The 21802-nt window shown below is 35.3% G+C and overlaps 1 protein-coding gene and 1 pseudogene across 1 annotated transcript; both read left to right on the top strand.

Annotated features, from left to right (window-relative positions):
- Nucleotides 1-14799: 14799 nt before the first annotated feature.
- On the top strand, nucleotides 14800-15848 carry LOC145164827 (mitotic checkpoint protein BUB3.1-like; annotated as a pseudogene).
- Nucleotides 15849-16027: 179 nt separating this feature from the next.
- On the top strand, nucleotides 16028-16491 carry LOC145164828 (uroporphyrinogen-III synthase, chloroplastic-like; the record flags this gene model as incomplete). Its single annotated transcript, XM_079083496.1, has 3 exons — nucleotides 16028-16087; nucleotides 16189-16274; nucleotides 16353-16491. Coding segments are annotated over 3 exons (285 nt in total), but the record flags the coding sequence as incomplete, so codon positions are not given.
- Nucleotides 16492-21802: the final 5311 nt, after the last annotated feature.

Below are 21802 nucleotides of genomic sequence, written 5' to 3' on the forward strand. Positions count from 1 at the left end.
TTAATCTAAGAGTTGATTCTAAAGTGTGTTTTTGTAACTTGTCCTCAAGTTATATGAAAAGTCACATTTAAGAATCATAAAACTCATAAAAGTTGGCAAAGGTTACAAAATGAAGAGTCTAGTTCTAATTAAATGGTTTTATGACTCCATAACTTGTCCTCAAGTTATGGAGGTTCAAGAGTCTCTTCATTAAATTAAAAAAAAAGTGTAACCTTAATTAGTTCCATAAGTTACAATAAAAAAAAGTTATTTTTTTTATTAATTAGTTTAAAGTCTTCCATAACTTGTCCTCAAGTTATGGAACTTGAAGAGTTTTTTTTTTAATTAAAACTACTTTAAACTTATAAGTTATGGAATTAATTAGTTTTGAATAGTTTCAAAACTTGCCCTCAAGTTTTGGAATTTGAAAAGTTTTCACTTATGAATACTTTAATTCCAAGTTAGCCCTTAGAATTTTAAAAGTTAAAACTCAACCCTTATACTTTATAATATTATAAGTTAATAATATTTATATATATGTATAAGAGTAAAGTCAGTCTTACCGTTAGTAGGCCTCATTCACGAAGCCGGTCTATAAGGGGGATATAAGGTTACTGTCTATAAAATGGCAGTTTAATGGGTGTCCACTCTCACCCACCGCTTCCTTGACTGGTGGAGGGTCGTTAGCCGAACGGGTAGGACAAGGACTATAATTCTCCTTTCATTAAAAGTATTAATGATAAATACTAAGTAACTAAACTCTTATTAATACCCAATCTTAGTTACTTAGGAAAATGTGAATTTGGTGCTAACCCATGAAATTACACTTTGCACTTTGCTTAAGTCGTTAGTGGAGCGTGTGTGGTTAACCGGCACACTAACCTGGACTTAACAAGGTAGGCAAAGGGTAACTTAATATTTATCATAGTATCGGTAGAGCGTGTGTGGTTAACCGGCACACTGATTAAGGGGTAAATATTAAGGGTACCAAGTATATTTGCATGGTTATTCACACCTTGTTTTGTGATCCTCGGCATCCCAGTCACAAAACCTGAAGGGCACACTCGAGATTGAAACATGCCTTTGAACAGTTCAATGAATCTCAAAGATCTAGGACTTTCAAATCCAATTAAAACCTAATAAATTATTTCGTTTTTCATGGTGGAAATTGGTGAATCGTCATTCACCTACCTTCAAATATTTTATAGCTTGGATTACGGCATCCCTCTTCTAAGTTATAAAATAGTTTGTTGGGTCCTAGCCTTAATATTTCATATTGGGTGTCATATTAAGGACTTTAAATCAACTATCTTGAATATCTCCCAAAAAGATGTCTGGTCTAGACATTTATGATCTTCCCAAATCTCTTGAAACAAGCTTTCCTAAATGAATATGATGTCCCATGGATATCATACTTCTTTCACCTCCTCCAATTATTCTCCCTAACCCACAAGTTCCTAAAAAGTTTAAGGTCACTCAAGCCCTATTGGCAAGGCAAGGTCTAGGTGTGATCACATCTTGGAGATGTAGTCACATATTGACAAGCCGGGAGAGTTGGGTGTCAAAGTCTTGAGAAAGTTGGTAGCTCAACTACTTTCTAAGTCACATAGTGAGTTCTTTTGGGAATCCTATGAAACAGACTAAGACAAGACCCTTAATGATCTTATCTATTTGCTAAGATCAACTTCCTAAAACGCTATGGACATTGACAATGATGATATTGGATATCCAGTAAAGCTCTCTCTTCCCAATGGAAAGGGATCGGCCATAGTCAACCCGGTTGACCCAATGGTAAAGAGAGAGGCGAAGTCTGAGATAGTCCCATTATCAAGGGTCCATAGGTAACTATTGCCAAAGGAAGGGGCATTGGTTACGAAGCTGCCAAATTTACCTAAGGATGTTAAAGTCAATAAGTTTGGCTCTACTTCAGGTAAAGTCCATTGTCTAACTCTATTAAGTACATGCTGATTTTGATCGCGATGATGGATTTCAATCGCATGGTTCGGTGATCAGAATTTTGGGCTATTACTTAAGAGTTATGATATTTATATTGCTTAGGAATAGATAACAACAAGGTTTTCATATGGATTGTAAGGATATGTTTTTCCGCAAAGTTTTAAAATAAAAGAAAAAGGTTTTGATTTTATTTATTTTAAGTATCCTTACAATGGCATTTGTGAAAAGTTGTTGCTTATAAGATTCCATTGATAGCAATATTGGAAAAATGGATTTGATTCTTTCGGTTGTGGTAGTGTCTAATATTACCAAATAAGGAAAGATTCTCATCACCCAAGGTTCAATTGGACCGAAACTTGGAATCATGCAAGCTGTATAGTATGATGAATGAGAACTTTCAACTTGGAAAATTAAGACTAATTCCTTATGTGAATAAGGAAAGGACTAAGGGATCGAGTACACATTCTTGTGCACTGGTCAAGTCCACCACAAAAGATCAAGAAGACTATTCGTCATGATATACTTAAGTTCAGTAAATATGGTTATACTTATAAGTTTAAGTATAAGTCTGTAGCATTGGAGAAGTTTCAATGTGAGACAGAACGAATAAGAAGAATCAAAGTATGGCAGAAAGATAAAAGTTTCTCAAATCTGAAAAGATGGGAGAGTACTTTAGTATCATGTTTATGATCATCTTAATGATTAAGATACCATATCACAATTGGTCCTCTAAAGTCATCTCTTATGACTAAGAAGAGGAGTCATGAATTGTTGAAATGGTTAAATCAAAAATATGAGTCATACTTCGTTCCAAAACAATTCTTAGAGTCATACTCCAAGATTGTAACTTGAGTGAACATATCTTAAAGAGGGTTTGTTAACACTAGTCAAATGTAAGAGTAAAAGTGTCCTACTCTTGTACATTTGAAGTTGGTAAGTTGTGATGTTTTGGATTAAACAAAGACCAACTAAGGCCAATTGTGTGAAGTGTTTGTCTTGATAAAGAATCTGCACTATCCCTTGAATATTTGACAAGAGAGTCTTATATGTCAAGAGGACAGTGGGAGTCTTAAAGGTCTTGAAAGTTTCAAGAACTAATCAAGAGTAAAACCTGAGGTTTTTCACTAGCACACGACTTGAGGTTTATAACCTATCGTGTTGACATACTTCTATTTCTGTGCCCATTCCAGTTAAAGTTGGTTTTGCATATGAGTTCTTAGAGTTCTAAATTGGTTGCATAACAACTTGGAAGCAATGGCAGGCCCTTGTACTGCCAGGTGGCAAGAAATTAAGATTTAGTTCAGTCCATATGAGTTTGGATTTGTCACTAACCTTGTCTTGTGATTATGGTTTTGACAGATTCACATTGATAAGAACACATACACCATAAAATCTAAGGGTCATAAGGTTTCTCTCCGATTCATGAAAATGATGGTGAGGAAACACTTCCACCAAGTAGATTTTAAGCAGATGGCAAAAGGTCTAAACAATTGAGACTATGATTACGGCATCCCTTTTCATAGTTCTAAAATTGTTTAGACACACATGTGAGCTATCTAAGAGAGGTGTATGATTTTGATAAAGTTTTATCAAAACAATCTAGTATCAGAAATCTGAACTTTGGTAAGAAAGTCAGCTGATTTCTGAGTACATGTCAAAGCTAGTGGGAGCATAAGTGTTATGCTAATAATCATCATGTTAGTGGGAGCATGATAATTATGACAAAGGTTGCAAGTTAGCAATGTTAATTATAGAAAACAAAAGTTTCAATTCGTGAGGTTGCAGGGGTGGAAAAAGTTGTTTTGCTATAATTAAGGGAGAGGAAATTATACTTCATTTCAATTCTAAAAGCTTAGATTGAGATTTTAATCATATTTAATCAAGGATATATATATGAATTTCATGTTGGAATGGCTCAACATAAGGAAATTCTATATATGGGTCCATTATTTGCATTCTAAAATTCGATTATGATTACGGCATCCCTTTTCATAATCTGAATTTTGAGAACTTGGCAAATTGAAATGGAAATATTATAGCAAAAGACTGGTTTAGTCTTTATTTGCGTTCTAAAATTCTATTATGATTACGGCATCCCTTTTCATAATCTGAATTTTGAGAACTTGGCAAATTGAAATGGAAATATTATAGCAAAAGACTGGTTTAGTCTTTATGTGAGACATCATGAATCGTGTTCCATATGCTTCGGATATAGGATCGATTACATGTGCTATATTCATCCTTTCTTAAATTTTCCAAATGCATGGGGCATTATGAAGGGAAAAGGTCTAGAATTGGATATGACTAAAATGATTAAGCAATTGTCGAGGACAATCTAAGGTTTACCAAAGATTGGTTGCTCAAGGACAGTTGGAAGTATAATGTTAATTCTGGAAGGACCATATTGACATAATCTGTAAGGAGGCAACTCTTGTTCAGAAGTGATAGTCAAAATGGAATATGGAAATGTTTCAAAGTTAGAAATTATTCAATCTATGTAAGATTAGGAAACTTAATGAAAGAAGGATGTTTCCAAGGAGCTGATCTCCTTTGGAATGCTCTGTAATGATTGTTGTCAAGTCTTTCTGACTTTGTGCATAATCATTAAGAGGATCAATGCATATAAGTTTAGAATCTAACAGATTTCAGTAAATGGCATGAATTTGGAATTCTTGCATTTGCAGTAAGGATTTGGGACTGTGAAAAGAGGATCATTGGAGTGATGTTCAATTGATCTATTTTACAAAGTAAAGATCATAGACAAACATAGTATGCATACTTGGTGTATGGCATGACTAGTGTTTAGAAAACATAGTGTACATGCTTGGAGCATGGGACAACTATTGTTTTAAATTCAAGTATAAAGTTGATAAAACCGAAACAATGAATAATGAGTAATCAGTATGGTGATAAATAAAAGTGTTTATTTATATTCATAGGGTTTGATACCATATTTGATTCATTTATTCTTGTGTTTCACTTTGCATGTTTTGACTTCCAGAATAACTAAGCCGATCTTCCTGAATGATTAAGTTATTCAAACCATCCACAGTCGGTCATATGTTGGAAGTAGATATGAATCAAGACTGTCATGGGTTGGTTTGTAGAGGTCCAAGTTGGTGGACAAAGTGGTGCTACAACACTCATGAGTGCTCATAAGTTCTGAGTATTGGATTCAACCCGCGCTCATTTGAATCACTTCATGGATTTTATCACGAGTGATCATGAGACGATAATATCTTATATTCTTCAAACCTAGAGATATGAGTTGTTACTATGAGTTGGTTATACATTGATTGCACGAAAACGCATTGGTAACTCGATGTTATAAAACGTGCCTTTGTGTATGATTCAACAAGTAGTAGAACAGGCCATATGAGTCGAAGTTTATCCATTCCTTTTACCTTCGGGATAAAAGCGATATCTGTGGGCCCCTCGATGATTTAAAGATGATACATGTGAGTGCTTGGCCAAGCCAGGACTGATTTGATTTGTTCAATCAGTCAGTCATCATGAATCGGAAATCGGGAAACAACAAATGGACAGAGAGAATGATTGATAATCCATGTCTCAGTCCATATGATATCTAGAATGGAGGAATATATGATCCCTTATCTAATGGACAAGTCATTGACAAAGGTCAGAGTTCATCGACAAGGTCAGAGTTCGACAGAATCTTTTGAGAGCTACGATTGCTGATCGGTTCCTGAAGTCATACGCAATAATAGTTTTAGACTTATCCAAGTGGGAGACTGTTGGATTAATGTCTAAGTCCATAACTATAATTGGTAAGACTTGACCCGACCCGGCATGGTCCATTTGGGTTGCATGGCATCATGCATTTGGATAGACTATAATGAGAGAAATAACACTTAAGGTTGGTTAATATATTATAAGTTCTAATATATTAATAAGGTTATTTAATTAGTATTGATCAAGAATTAATTTGGAATTAATTAAGTGATCAAAAGGAGACTAATTAAATATATGGGTTGATTGTGTAAATCATTCATTCTTATATATGTGGGCTTGTGATCCAAGATTCCTTATGTTAGACTAAGTCCATGGGGTGACCCATGGATACTCCATGGAGGTTAAAATCCATGGAGCATAAGGAATGGGTAAAGTTATGAGTTACATGGTGTAACCCTAATAGCCACCATATAAAAGAATCCCATGGCTCAAGAAATCGTGCACTAATGTGTGAGTGTGAGGGCTAGACGATTTCAAGGAGTGTTCAAGTTTCTCTCAAGTTATTCCAAGTGTATTTGGGTTGTGTGAACCATTTGAGGTGTCACACTTGGGGCACTAGGCACTCAAGCTTCATGAAGACATTCTATATCAAAGAGGTATGTATTCTATCTTGTTATATTTATTATTTTGTATGCTAGATTAGGATAATACCTTGGATGTTCATAATTGTATGTATAATAGAGAAAACATAGATCCAAGGTATTTAGGGTTGCATGTACACTTAGGAGTGTTAGAATGCTCATAACCCAACAATATTAACTTACACTTCAAATTTGAGAGCAATAAGAGGATTACTACTAGGTTTTCTAAACAGAAAGTACACTTTACAAAACGCCTGAAATGGACTGTGTCACATCACACAATGATACGCCCCGTGTCATTGTAACAACGCAAAAATTCTAGGAAAAAATTTCATTTTTAAATAGATAAAGCCATTTCATAACATCACAAGAAAAGTAATCCAAAACATAAGTATATCGTTTTCATAAAATAATTAGAGTAATCCCAAAATCTCTTAGTCTGAAATCATCAGTGGATACAACACAATCAGACTGGCTCCTTTCCCCTACTACTGGAAGTACCTGAAACATTTAAACTTAAGTTGTAAGCACATTGCTTAATGAGTTCTCCAAAATACCACATACCATACATAACAGTGGGCTCCACCCTAGGGTGTATTTCAACCCGTGTGAATGTTATGATCCCACCATAGTGTTACAACCGTTTATGTTGCTACAACCCTGTTGTAGTCTTTCCCGCCATGGTCCCACCATGGTCTTCTATTCAAGTGTTGTGATCCAACCATAGTCTTTCATACAAGTTTTGTGATCCCACCACAGTCTTTCGTGCAAAAGTCACAAAGACAATATAGCATACCATGACACCTAGTGTTCTACATAGTATATTAGAAAACTCACCTCGCTAATCAGGATAGACTACACCTCGACTCGTACGGAAGTAAAGGCTGATACTACACACCACCTAGATAAAAAAACACAAGTCGAACCTCAATCTAACATCTAAAGCTATCAATTTGACCACAAAGCCAACTTGGTCAAAAGTCAACAGTCAATGGTCAAAGTCAACTATCAAGGGTCAACAGTCAGCTACCATGTTGTGGCCAACCACTGACCGCGGCGTGGCAATCAAACGCCAAAAAAAAACTGTAGAGAAACCCTCCACCATGCCATGACAATCATCAAGCCACACCATGGTGACACCCGGACAAAACAGACGTGTTTCAGCGTGCCACCATGTCATGGGCCCTCCTTGGCCACGCCATGGTTTTTGGTCAGAAAATTCATTTCCTCTTTAAGAGCTTAATTCCTTAAGACATTCATTTTTACTTTCCATAAAGCTTCTTTACATCACAAAGGACCATAAAAATCGTAACTTTATGGACATGCATGTCTAATGCATGTCCTCCTTCAAACTTAGGTCAAAAAGGTAAAAAAAAAAAGGGGTACAAACCCCATGCATGGAATCATACAAGTGAACCATTTCATATCTAGAACATATGTAGCTCTTGGGACCTCAAGGAATGATAAAGTTTCCAGCTTTATCAAAAATAACTATTTATATGAACCCATCAAGAAGAACTAAACCCAAAAACCTACATCTAAAAGGAAATTGTATCACCTGTAGATTCAGGCTAGACATTTAAGATATAAGAGATAATCTTAATCTAAAGACTATCTCGAGGTATAAGCAGCACTTAAATCCAACTTCGTAGGAAGAAGTTATCCTTCATCAAAGTATTGCGATTAAACTAACGCCGTTATGAACGTCATAAAATAAGAAGAAGAGATAGTTTTCTTATTAGCCTAAGTAATCTAAACAAAAGTCCTAGTAGTCATTAAATCGAGAGCGTGCATATAGAGAACGCCTAAATTTGACTTCATACGAGGAAGTTATGATTTTTCAAAGTTTACGTGTAGCAGTGCACGATACAGAAACCGAAATAGAAATCGGTTGATTGTTAGCTGAAACAATCTAAATGAGAGTTGAATATCTCGTTAAATACAATTTCATCGATATAAAGACAGCCGAGAACGAATGTCGTATTGAAGAGTTACGATTTTTATATGGACTTTAATAGTCTAAGCCTATAAAAATATAACTTTAAAAATAAATTGAGAATTAGCTGATGGAGTCTAAATGAAAGTTGTAGAGCCCGTCGATAGCTACGCATGGATATAAAAAACGTACAAAATGGAGCTCGTATGAAAAAAATATAAAATTTTGAAAATATGCTAATTCGCATGTGTAGGCGCGCGGCGCGCCTCTACACACCACCAGAATGCTGCCACGTGTCACATTCTGCGTGGAGCCACGTGACCATAGCCGACCAAGTGCACGACGCTCCTTCGAAAATTCCCCTATATGTAGTTTGTATTGATCGAGTAAAAGAAATGAAATCAGAGTTTGGATTGAATCTAGAACACAATAGTAAATATAATCTGGATGGCTTAACTAATGCTTCTGAAGTTTACAAGAGTATGAAAGAGTAAGAACACGAAAATGCCCAAAAGTTACTCTAACTCTAGCACCTATCCCTATTTATAGGAATGACAAAAGATAGCAAAAATATATAAGGGCGTAAACATGAAAGCTTCGTAAACTAAGCTAACCTTATAAAATACATATATTCAAATATTAACACACAGACTTCGAATCCTATCAAGCTACAAATGACTTTGACACCTCACAACTAACATTTGAACCCAATATTCTCCCCCTTTGTGAGCAGTGTTGAACTTAAGTCATTAACAACTTTGCAGCTTGATGAAGTATCCTTCGAACCTCAATATACCATGCAATAGTCTTTCGAACTTCATCAATATCTTATGGATTATTCTTCGTGCAATTGCTCATACGAACCAAAACATTAGTTTACTGGGAATTCGTATACTTCTCAACATCACATACTTGAAAAAGAAACTTTGTTATCTTGTTGTTCTTGTTCTTCCCAACAAACACCACCCCCAATGGCTTCAAAATAACTTCCCCATCATCGAAGTTCTGTAAACTCACTTGACCCTTTAACATTGATTGAGGAACTTTCACTTGACGACCCATTGCTAATGCCAAATCCACATCGGTCAAGGCTAGACAATCATAATAGTTGTCTATAAACAACTTGATATGAGCAAATCCAATCAAGAAATATTCCTTGTTATTAATTTGTAATTTCGATGCATCCACAGAGCTTAAAATCCTTGCAACATTGATGAGTTCATTCATGTTCATTAATGGAAAATCAGCCACTGAGAAATCACATGCTACGTTGTTGGCTCTGACCACATAAAATCGATAGTTCTAAAACAACCCTTCAAACAAAACATCTTTTGAAATGGTGAGAAATTTCACAATCTTCACTAAAGACCAGATGTCTTATTCTCTTTTTTCCAAGTACTGAATGAAATCTTAACTTCAACCTTTTATATTCCTCCTTGTCTTCGAATTTATCAACAATTTGAGCTGAGATACACATCATCTCATTGACAGAAAAATCCAACTGACTGAAATCAGTATTTTCTATATCATATCTCTTTTTAGGAACTTTCTCGAAATCATGCATTAAGCCATTGAAAATTATATCTAAAATAGTTTCGTAACAAAATGGATGTTGGATCACCTTTCCCAAGCCCTGCAGGATTATTTTGCCTTTGACGAATGATGCTATGGATTTTCCATTGCCATTAGATTTCAGCCTCTTGAGCTTTCTTCTTTTCTTCTTTAGAAGTCTCAATCCCTTTCCCTTTATCACCTTTGTATTCTTTTGAAATTCGTGCTTTTGAACTCGAACCTCCACCAGATTAACCAATGACAATACCCTTGGTTAAACATCTTGAAGTCATGGTAGTTGAGGTTGTTGACAACGAAGTAGGAAGCGAAGTTGGAATTTGAGTACTAAATACTTTCCCAACAACTTTTTCACCATCAAAATCTTTTGACGAACCAGAACTAGCAACTTTCGAAGAGCCTATGCCAACTCCCTTTTCTTCTCCTTACACCACATGAGACACACGTGGGGCATTGGTTGGCATCAAATCCACCAATCGTAATAAAGGAGCAATTTCAGCCTTAATACTGGTTTTAAAGGAAGAAAATAGCTTCGAAAAAGACTCTTGTGAATGTGAAGATGAAGAAGAGACGTTAAACTTGGACCAGGATTCCTTCAAACTCCCCAATAAGTCTTCCAGCTTGGCAAAAATTTTAGAATCATCCTCTCACTTCGTATCAAACTTGGTGATAAGGGAATTGTAAAACTCAATAACCTTCTTGACAGCATCAGCAATTATATCAACCTTCATATGAAGATTGGAATAATTCTGATCAAGTTTAAGCACCTCGTTAGTCAGATCATTATGAATATCTTCAACTTTAAAATTGACATCCTCCTTCACTTTCTTAACTGCTTCGACAAAGAGAATATGTCGTTCATTGGCAACAGCTCTCAGATCCTTGAACTCATGATGAAAAGACTCAGATTGATGTTTCAAACGCGCTTCATTTTTTGTTTCAATCTGTTCCATTACTGTCTTCAAACGTTGTTCTCGAGATTTGATCAAAACATCGATTTCAATCCCAGACATAACATTTCGACTGCCAGAGTCATCCTGAAGCTGTAGTAATGAATTGAGCTTGCGATTAAGAATCTTGAATTTGTTACTAGACATGAGCATATGATGTGGAATATTATGCTATTTTGGATCGAATTGGATATCAACAAAGGAGACCAGGTGTTGGTGTCGAATTATGTTGTGAGGTGCCGAAGGGCGTTGAGTCTTTCTTAGTGTCGAAGTCTGTATTTCAGCTTATGTTTTATGTATTTCATAAAGTCACATTTGTATGTCGAAGCTTAATAGTTTTAGCCTTTATGTCCTATTAATAGGGATAGATTCTAGAGTTAGAGTAACTTTTGAGCATTCTTGTGTTCTTAGTCTATTCGTTCTTTGTAACCTTAAGAAGTATTATTGAGCCATCCAGATCTTATTTACTCATTGTGTTCATGATTCAATCTAAACTTTGATTTCATTTCAAATACTCGATCTTTAACAACTACATTTGGTATCAAAGCAGGATTATTACAATTAATTTATGATTTTCTCGAGTTCTCAAAAGTTTTTGAATCTCGTCTTAGATTCAAAACATTTTGCACTTTTGATTCTAAAAATCATTTCGGATCATCTCTTTCGATTCTGCTTTTAGTTTGTTAAATCGAGTGTTCCGTGATTGATTTCTGGAAGACTAATCCCTTAAATTCTTCTTTCTGAAGCTTTTCATCAAATCTATATGTATGTTAATGGCGAACTTCAACATGAATATGATGATTGGATTTTCTCACCTCCTTGGTTCTTTAACCAAAATTCCTATGTTGATCCCTGAGTACTATGATCAATGGACTGATAGGATGGAAGATTATTTGACTGGGATTGATGAAGATATATGACGGTGTATCAAGAGTTGAAACTTTTGTCCTTCGATGCTTACTGAAATCGGAAATGCTGGTTTATCTGCTAATGTAGCTACTCAAACTAAAAAATACAAATCAAATGAAAAACGTTGTATGCGTGAACTACATGGAGCTCTTCCACATGTGCTGTACAACTATGTTCGTGGATGCAAAACAGCTAACGAGATTTGGGATACTTTGAAAGATAAATATCAAGAGAGCGAGAAAATGAAGAAAAGTTCTGTTAAGCAGTGTCTAATTGAATTAGGAGAATTCAAACAGAAGGAAGGTGAAAATATTGAACTCTACTATGATTGTTTGAATGAATTAATCTTTAAATGCATTCGATATGGAGTCAATCGTACAACTCTTGAATTAAACTTGACTTTTCTGATGGGGCTTCGTAAAGAGTGGCGTAATATCAATCTGATGATTAAGACACAACAAAGTTTTGTTAACTTTTATCTTGGTGATCTCTACAATGTTTTTAAGGCTCATGAAATCGAGATCAATGAAATTGCTGAAGAAACAAAAATGAGTTTGGGTGGTCCTCTAGCACTAATGTCGAAGGTGACAACTAGAGAAGCTGAAGTCGAATAAGTGAGAATGATGGAATCGAAGATGAAGGACTGATTGTTAATTCTGATGACGAAGCACTGGCTTTTTACTCAAACAACAAAGTGAAGAAATTTTTCAAGAAGCCATTCAATTCGAAGTTCAAAGGAAAAACTGATTTTAAGGGAAACTCATCAAATTCGAAGAGAATGAGAGAGGAGACAAAGGTGGAAATAAAGGATAACAAGCCTGAAGTTGAGAAGCGAGAGAAAAAGCTGAAAGGGGACTCTGGTTTCGATTGCCATTACTGTAATGGTGCAAACCATATGGCAAGTGATTACATGTTGAGGAAGAGAGAAGAGAAGAAAGAAAGAGTGAAGGATGAAGTGTATTATACTGAGAGGCTATAAGAAGTCAGAGCTAAGACGAAAGGGATGTCTTTGGTAGCATGAGGTAATAGCGAAGGGGATGGAATATATCAAATCTGGTCATCTGGATTAGATGATGAGGAGATGCGAAACCCCACACACGGAGCTATGTTTGCTGAGTATGAGGAGGAAATTGAGGAAGAAGAGAAGGTGACTGGAAAATGCTTCGTTACTACTGGTGCCGACAAGTCTCCAATGACTTCGAAGATATGTGCTCTTCTTGAATCCTTTGAAATTCCTTTTAGTTCATATGATGCTATCTTGTCTGACTTCGATTATACTCTATCTTGCTTTAATGACATGCTTATTTCTGTTAGTAGTGATGCTGAAAAATTAAAATCTTTACTACTAAAATCTCAGAAAAGAGTGGAGTCGAAGCGCAGTAGAGTAGATCATTAGGAATTAGAACTTAAAAATGTTATTTGTGATAGGGATGGGTTGAGAATAGATAATTGTAATCTGCTTAACAAAGAAACATATATTTCAATTCAGCTAAAAGACTATATGCTAAGTTGACTTCATTAAATCATCATCGGATATAAGCAAAGAACAACATAGGAAACTTTTACCTTTCTTGACTTTCGAAAGGGAAAAGATAGATTCAACTACCTATGACTGTGACACTACTAGAAAACAGACCTTCAATGACACGCTTTTTACGACACGCACTGATTAATGATACGCAAAAGGGCGTGCCCTAAAAATAATGTCAGATCTTTAGAAATTTAAAGAATTTAGGACGCGCATTTTTGCGTGCCCTAAAATTAGTGTCCGAAAAAAAGAAAATTAAAAACACGGAAGGCACCTAAATTAAATGGGCGTCGTATAGAAATTTCGTTTTATAATTTTTAATACGCGCGTCCCTCCTCTTTGATATAGGTAAGGGGAAAACCAAATTTCCCAAAATTTTGAAGTACCCTCCTTCCTTTACCTCTCTGCTCTCTCCTCTAGGTCACGATTCACCATGTGAACTAAGGCATGCCTAAGATTCTGCCTCTTTATCTCCATCGTCTTCGGCTTTGATCTCTTCTTAAAAAAAGTGACGATGAATCTACCACGAGGCGTCACAAAAGCAACCGGAGGCATCGATACCGGTGGAGCAGCGAAAGAAGGAGTTCTAGAAGAGAGAAACAGAAGAGGAGAGAGAGTTGGAAGATAAAGAAAAGAGATAAAGTGACAAATATAGAAGGAAAGGGAGTAGTAGCTGGAGATGAAATCGAAAAGGCAAAAGGAGGGGTTCAGATTAGACACAAATTCACTTTTTGCTTTCAATTTCATATACGTCTCTCTAAAATCATTTGTGGAGCCAATTATTATAGGGATCGAATCCAGGTATGTTGTATTTAATTAACTTTCCCTCTGATTGTACTTAATTTATCTCACCTTCCGATGCTTCTCAAGTCGAACACAAGGTAACATTTCAAGAAAATCGCAATTCTAGGGTTTTTTTTTCACACATCTGGTTCGAGATCAATTTCTCCATTGCTCTCTCTCTCTCTCTCTCAAAACATCAAACAATTTATCAATTTCTCCTAGGTTTCCATCTTTCATCTTGTTTTCATCTGTGACTCCTTGATCGCCTATTTCTCTCCTCAGTGTTTCATCTGCCACCATCTGGGAAATTTTTACGTTTCTTGTTCCCTTCAATTTCAGTTTTAGCTTAAGTGATGTACAATTCGTTAAATTGTGCTATTTCATGCAGCTTGATATGCTACAAGAAGAGAATGACAATGTCCTTGAGAAGGTGGCTTCTAATAATGATATTCTTTGTTTATATATATCTGGTCTTCATTGTTGAATTTATATTGTGCAGCTCAGGTTTGCTGAAGAAAGTTGTCAGGATGCAGAGATGAGGGTTAAGGAGCTTGAGAAGCAGGTGCTCACCCAAACTGACAAGAAGACACACCCCTGTTGAAATGCTATGTTTATTCTTTCTGGCAAAAGGATATGCAAACATGTGCTTGTATGTTTTTGAATTCATCTAATCTGGATAGGATTGAGGTCGGATACAACAAACAAGCAATCAACTTAGAAAGAGAAAAAAGATCACAATTCAAATTAGTAGATCACAGTTGACAAATGATCTAACCAAAACTGCTACATTAGACTATCACAGCCTGAACAATCCAACACACTTTAGAAAACAAAACTGAAGTAAAACATGCTTAGATGTATACAAGTAAGGATGGATTGAAGGTTATGTAGTAGTTAAGACATGAAGAGAAGCTTAATTCATATCAAACTCATAACAATAAAGATCATAACCTGTTATTTGTTTGTAACAGCGTGTTCGCTTATATGATGCAAGTGCCAATGTGTTTAGAGGAGAGTTCCTTCATGGAGGTGCAGTTCTTGATTGCTGCTTTCATGATGATACCTCTGGTTTCAGTGCTAGTGCAGATAACACTGTCACAAGGTATGACTAAATGATGCATATACTTTCTTGGATTATTGACTTATCTTTTTCTTGACTAAGTTTCAAGCTACATTCCTTTTACATCTCTCAGGCTTGTTTTTGACCACGGAAGGGAGGATCTTTTGGGATGCCATGATGCCCCTGTTCGCTGTGTCGAGTACTCTTATGCAACAGGTTAGTGTCATTCATTTCATCATTTGTTTTCATTTTGTTAATATCATCATACATTCATACTTTCATTTCCTTCTATTACGTAATTGTGTTTTCAATTCTTTTTCTTGTTGGTGGCTTTTAGGGCAAGTGATTACAGGGAGTTGGGACAAAACTTTGAAGTGTTGGGACCCACATGGTGGAGGTGCACAGGAGCGTGCTCTTGTGGGGACATATGGACAACTAGAGAGAGTTTATTCTATATCACTTGTTGGAAACCATGTAGTGGTGGCAACTGCTGGAAGACATGTTAATGTGTATGATTTGAGGAATATGTCTCAACCTGAACAAAGAAGAGAGTCTTCATTGAAATATCAAACTAGATGTGTTCAATGTTATCCTAATGGCACAGGTATTTTGACATAATTTCAAAACCTAAGTCTTAAAAAAACCCTAAACCCTAATTGATGAAAGATGATGTTTGTAGGTTATGCACTTAGCTCTGTAGAAGGTCGTGTTGTAATGGAGTTTTTTTGAGCTTACTGAGGCTGGTCAAGCCAAAAAGTATGTATTTTTTTGTTACACATTTCATAAGCAAAAAATATATTTCAATTGTACAAACAATTGTCTTTCAGGTACTTTTAGTTTCTAGTGTTGGAAATTGATGGTTTTAAGATTTATTGAGATATGACATTTTCAACAAGTGATATAGGTACACCCTTTAACACCTTAGTTTATTTCTCTTCCATAACATTTCATCTTCATAATTATATCTGTTTATACATATGACATTTTCACTATCTCATGAGGTCATATATGTACTAAAATCAAACAGAGGAAGGTCTTTCTAAGCGTGGATTCCACATCACAAGATTGAATACTTACACAACGGTATGTATTTTAGTTCTGACAAATTTTTGTTGTGGCATTTCACATTCTTATTAATATCAAGGGAATTTCTGTTACATTATTTTTGGTTTGTTGTACTTTAGGAACCTGTACAACATGTGGATCAAACCATTCTACAACAAACACTCTCTGCTTCTGTAGTTGCAGTTGCATCACCTTCTGCAGTTGGGTAATTAATATTCTGATGCTAAATTCTCTTACTATTTTCTTTGTATTTCAGCTTATATTTTCTCTTATTCTACAACAGTGCTTGGGTGGATCTTCTACCTGAACCACAGGCATGGGAGGGTTATGTTGCATGCATTGGTGAAACCACTGCTTCAGCTGCTAGAAAATTAGGCTTAACAAATGTATACCACCCATCTACCCCTGGTCTTCACGGGTAATATATAATATTTTGAGAAAAAATTATTTATTATTTTTTTGCAGTTTCTCTCAGCTAAATTTAAATGGTAATTTATCCAATCTTTCATGCATGGTTGGACCCATTCCTGTGTCTATTGAAAAAGCCCCTGGTCGTGACAGGTTAAAGAATGCAAAACACTTGTAAGTTTTGTATCTTATGTACATTGTCAGTTATTAAGCTTTTAGAGTGATTTTTCTCACCCGTGTTATCTTAATCTTATGACAATTTTGCAGCCATTTAGCAGATAATCAGTTATCTGGTGACATTCGATCTGAACTGTTCAGATCAGATATGACTCTAATACATGTGTAAGTATCAGATTACCTGGTGTAATTGGTTAACAAATATCAGATCAGATATTCAACAACAATAAATTATCTGGAAATATTCCTTCCTCGATAGGACTTGTGAGTACTCTTCAGGCAGTGTAAGTATCATTAATTAATAATCCTTGAACATTATAGTTAGATCTGAAAATATTCAATTTATTTACTCTTTCCCTCCTTTATTTCACAGACGCCTGGACTCAAATTCCTTGGATGGGATAGTGCCTCAAAACATCACGAATCTCAAAAGTGTTAGTAAGCTGTAAGTGATAATAGAAGTCGATCAATGTTTTTGTTTTGTATAATAGTTTTATTTGGTGGTTGAGATTTATTCATTTTTAGATACTTGCCGAACAACAAACTGAGTGGACCTGTTCCAAATCTCATCGGAATGGTCTCCCTCTTTTATGTGTAAGTTAATTTAAAGTTTAAACTTCATAAATCATCATCTTCTAGTTTCTAGTTTCCTCAATCTGTGTGTTTGTAAAATATTGAGGAATTTATCATTAAGCATCCTTAATCTTCTACTAACAGATTCAACTTCAAGGAGAAATCCCATCAACTCTCTTCCAACCTCAGTTGGAGAAATTGTGAGTATCAACTGAATGCTTTCTACTCAATTCAATCTGCATATGCAATTGTAATCATTGCAAACAATAGAACATCAACTTATTATATATATATATATATTCACAGGGTGCTAAGCAACAATGGTCTTAACAGAATACTAGATGTGGGAAATACCTATAGCAGTGATTGTATTTTTTGTAAGAAATAGAATTGTATGACATTAAATTTATGCAATGGATTGTATTTTTTGTATATGGTATTTTATTTCTATTATGAGACATTAAATGCAAATTTAATTTAAAAAATAATAAATATATAAATATTTTTTTTAAACATTTAAATTTACGATACGCAAAAATGTGTGTCATCTTCATTTATGACATAGCCTTTCTTGACATGGGTTTTAATGATACGCATTGCGTGTCATAAATGCGCGTCGTCTATAGACGACGCACAAATGCTTGTCGTCTCTCGTTATGACAGGGTCTTCCTTGACGCGCATTTGGGCGTCGTCTTAGTGTTTTACGACACGCATTGTGCGTCGTAAAAGGCTGTTTTTCTAGTAGTGTGAGAAAAAGATTTCTGAGTTTGACAAGGTCCCGAATGACTCATATGCATATGGTATTGTTAAGATGGATGAATGTTTAGATGCAAATGATCTGGTTAATATTGTGAATAAGACCTTGACCAAAAACGAACAAATGAAAATTTTGCAAAAGACTGAGCATTCGACATCTGACTCTCAATTTTTTTTGCTAATATCGAAGATGATTTTGAAAATATCAGTGAAATTGAGGAGGAGGAAGTTGTTGATTGTTCTCAGCTTTCTGTCATTAATGTCACTTCAATGGCCAAAGGGTAAAGAGATTTTTGATGATTCTTTGGTTAAAGTTGACTCTCACCAACCCTCAACGTCGAAAGTTCGTGACATTGATCATGTGACTGTCGAAGATAGTCAAACCGATAATGATGATGATGAAGTAGTTTCGAATGCAAAAACAATTCCCAGAGTGGTTATTGATCAGGTGTATGAGGAAACAGAGAAATTCGACAAGGTGATGAAGGAAAAAGGTCCTCATTATCTCGAATCGAACTCTATTGTTTATCCCAAATTCAAATGCACAGATGATGTTGTCTTTCCAAATCAAGTGTTTGTTACCTCAGGAAATGGTGACAATGTTAAATCGAAGATCAACAAAATTGTTGTTGAGGACAACAAAGCAGTTTCGAAAGAAGGATTATTCTCAACTCAAAGTACTGTCGAAAACAATCTTAACAAAAACTCATCAACTTTTCAAAGGCAAAAACCAAAAAGAGTTTGGGAAGTTAAGAAAGATAAAGTAAATGATGACAAATCTTCAAATGAATCAGTTTCTCAAAACACAAAAGCTCAAATGTTTTATGAACAAATTCAAAAGATTTCAAAAGATGAAGGTATTTCGAAGACTAAAGCAAGGAAAAAAGTTTATTGGCAAGAAGTTGAGTCTCATAAGAAACAAAAAGTTTTGTTAACAAAATCATATGAACAGAAAAAGACTGCACAAGCTAAAACTTCTTCTCAAAATAAGTCTTTTGTTCAGAACATACCCACTCAAACACGACAAGATTTATCAAAAAGTCATTCCAAAGTTCAAACACCAAGTCAAAAACCATATATTCCAATACAAAGAAATGAGAATTTTGTTAAAAATCAACAACAAAGGAATTTTGTTTTCTAATCAACAAAATGCAAGATTTTTACAAAACAATTTTCAATGAAATGATTTTCATCAAAATAAACAAAGAGTTTTTCATCAAGGTCAAAATCAAAGAAGATTTTCAAATGGACAACAAGTTTTTAATCGAACAAATGTCGATTATAATAAACTTTTTCAAAACCGTTATCAGCCACATGCGAAATCAACGTTTTCAAAACGACACTTCGTTAAGCTGGAAGTCAATGGAAAAAGAAATGAACCATTCAAACCCACTCAACCACAATTTTCCAACCCTGTTTCGAAGCAACAATTTAAAGCTTCGTTTGCCAAAGGGAAATCTGATGTGAAGAATATTAATCATTAGCTCGAAGGCAAAGGAAAGCCTTATCAATCTGGGAAGTTTTCTCAAGAGGAAATCTGATATGCTTACGAAAGCTACTTAAATGAATCTCAAACTGGTAGCTCTTCGTCAATAGAATCGAATCCCTCTGTTCAAAAGTGGAAAGTTGTTCCAAATGCGAAAGTTGAGTCACAAGAACCCTCGATGGCTAAGGGAAAGTCGTCGACTCTAAAGCATTGAATGAATTCATTTCGATACCTAAGTCTGTGGAAGTTGACTTAATTGATATATTGAAATCTAAAGTTTGTAATTGGGTTTTAGGATCATCATTTCATAATGCATTCAACTCTAATAACCAAGGACCCAAAAAGCCTTAGGGACCTAAATTCTTTAATTGATTGCATGAGTTGAGTGACGAGTAGTACGATGAACATTGGTACATCGATAGTGGTTGCTCTTGTCACATGACAGGTCGAAAGGAAAATTTGCATGATTATCGAAGCTTGGAAAATGCTGGTGTAGTGAAGTTTGGAAATAACAATAAATGCAAAGTTAAAGGATATGTCAAAGTAACGAATGGAAAGTTCATGGTTAATCGAGTGGCATATGTCGAAGGTCTTCAACACAACTTGATAAGTGTCTAACAACTTGTTGTGGGCACTGACAATCAACTAGTCTTCGATGAAGAAGGAAGTGTCATTTCGAATAAAGAAACCAAAGAAGTTTTGCTCAATTCAAAAAGTAAAGGCGATATGTTCACCCTTGATATCAAACTGATTGTTGGTGTTCCCTCTATATGTCTACTTTCAAAGGCGTCAACTGATCTTAGCTGGTTGTGGCATAGAAGATTGTCTTATCTGAATTTCAAAAATATCAACAGATTGGTGGTAAATGATCTTGTTCGAGGCTTACCTATTTTAAAATTTGATAAAGGTTTGTTATGTGCAGCATGTGAACAGGGCAAGCAACATCGACAGGCTCATCCAATAACCATTGATTCGAAGATCATTGAACCATTGGAACTTCTTCACATTGATCTTTGTGACCCTTCGACTGTTCAAACTCTCAACAAGAAGAGGTACATATTGGTCATTGTCGATGACTTTTCAAGGTTTACTTGGGTTTTCTTTCTTCAACAAAAGTCTGAGACAACACAAGTAATGATCGACTTCATAAAGCATATTGAACTCAGTTTGAGGAAGAAAGTCAGAAAGATCGAAAGTGATAATGGTTCTGAATTCAAGAATAAAGTTTTGGATTTGTTTCTAACTGCCATAGGAATTTCGCATAAGTTTTCATCTCCTTACACACCACAACAAAATGGTGTTGTCGAAAGGAGAAAACGATCTCTTTGCGAAGCAGCGAGGACTATGCTCACCTATACGAATCTACCTCGATATCTTTGGGTAGAAGCCGTTTCAACAGCTTGGTTCACACAAAATCGATCTTTCATTCATCGACGTTTTAACATTACTCCATATGAGATTATCAATAATCAAAAACCGAATGTGAAATTTTTCCATGTTTTTGGTTGCAGGTGCTTTATAATGAATCTCAAAGATAATCTTTCGAAATTTCAGTCTAAAGCTGATGAAGGGATATTCTTGGAATATTCACATAATTCGGTGGCATATAGAGTGTTGAATAAACGAACTAGGAAGATTGAAGAAACTTTTAATCTTACTTTTGATGACTATCATGTGAAAAAAATCGAAAAGCTATTTGATCAAAAGCCTATAATTTCATAAACAAATATTGAGTCAGAAATTAATACTTCTTTCGATTTTGATTATGACTTAATTTTTGGTGTTCCTGACAGGGCAATAGATGTAGAGATTCATGCTGAGGATAATCAGATTTCTGAAGCCTCGAAACATTCTAATAATTCGACTTTAACTCAGGAAAATGATGATGTTTTTTCAACCTCCAATACTCCATGTCAAGTTGAGGTGGAGCACTTGAATTCAACTACTAATGTTGAGGGGGTGCATGGAAATTTGAGTACTGATGTTGAGGGGGAGCATTAGGGATGAGCATCGGAACCGGGTACCCGCTTTTGGAACCGGAACCGCCTCGGAATTGCCGATTTTGGAGCTGGAACCGCCTTAAGCGGTTCCGGTTCCGGTTCCTAAAGTTATGGAACCGCCTTAAGCGGTTCCGGTTTCGGTTCTCGTTTTTTCGGAACCGCTGCCCGCTGGGTACCCGCCGGAACCGGTTTATATATATATATATATATATATATATATATATATATATATATATATATATATATATATATATATATATATATATATATATATATAATTTCATATAAATATGTGTGTTATTTAGACCGGTTTAGAATATATTGGTCCGATT

The sequence above is a fragment of the Lactuca virosa genome, chromosome 3, assembly GCF_052849685.1.
Source record: "Lactuca virosa cultivar CGN04683 chromosome 3, Lactuca_virosa_CGN04683_v6, whole genome shotgun sequence".
In the NCBI taxonomy this organism is placed as follows: domain Eukaryota; kingdom Viridiplantae; phylum Streptophyta; class Magnoliopsida; order Asterales; family Asteraceae; genus Lactuca; species Lactuca virosa.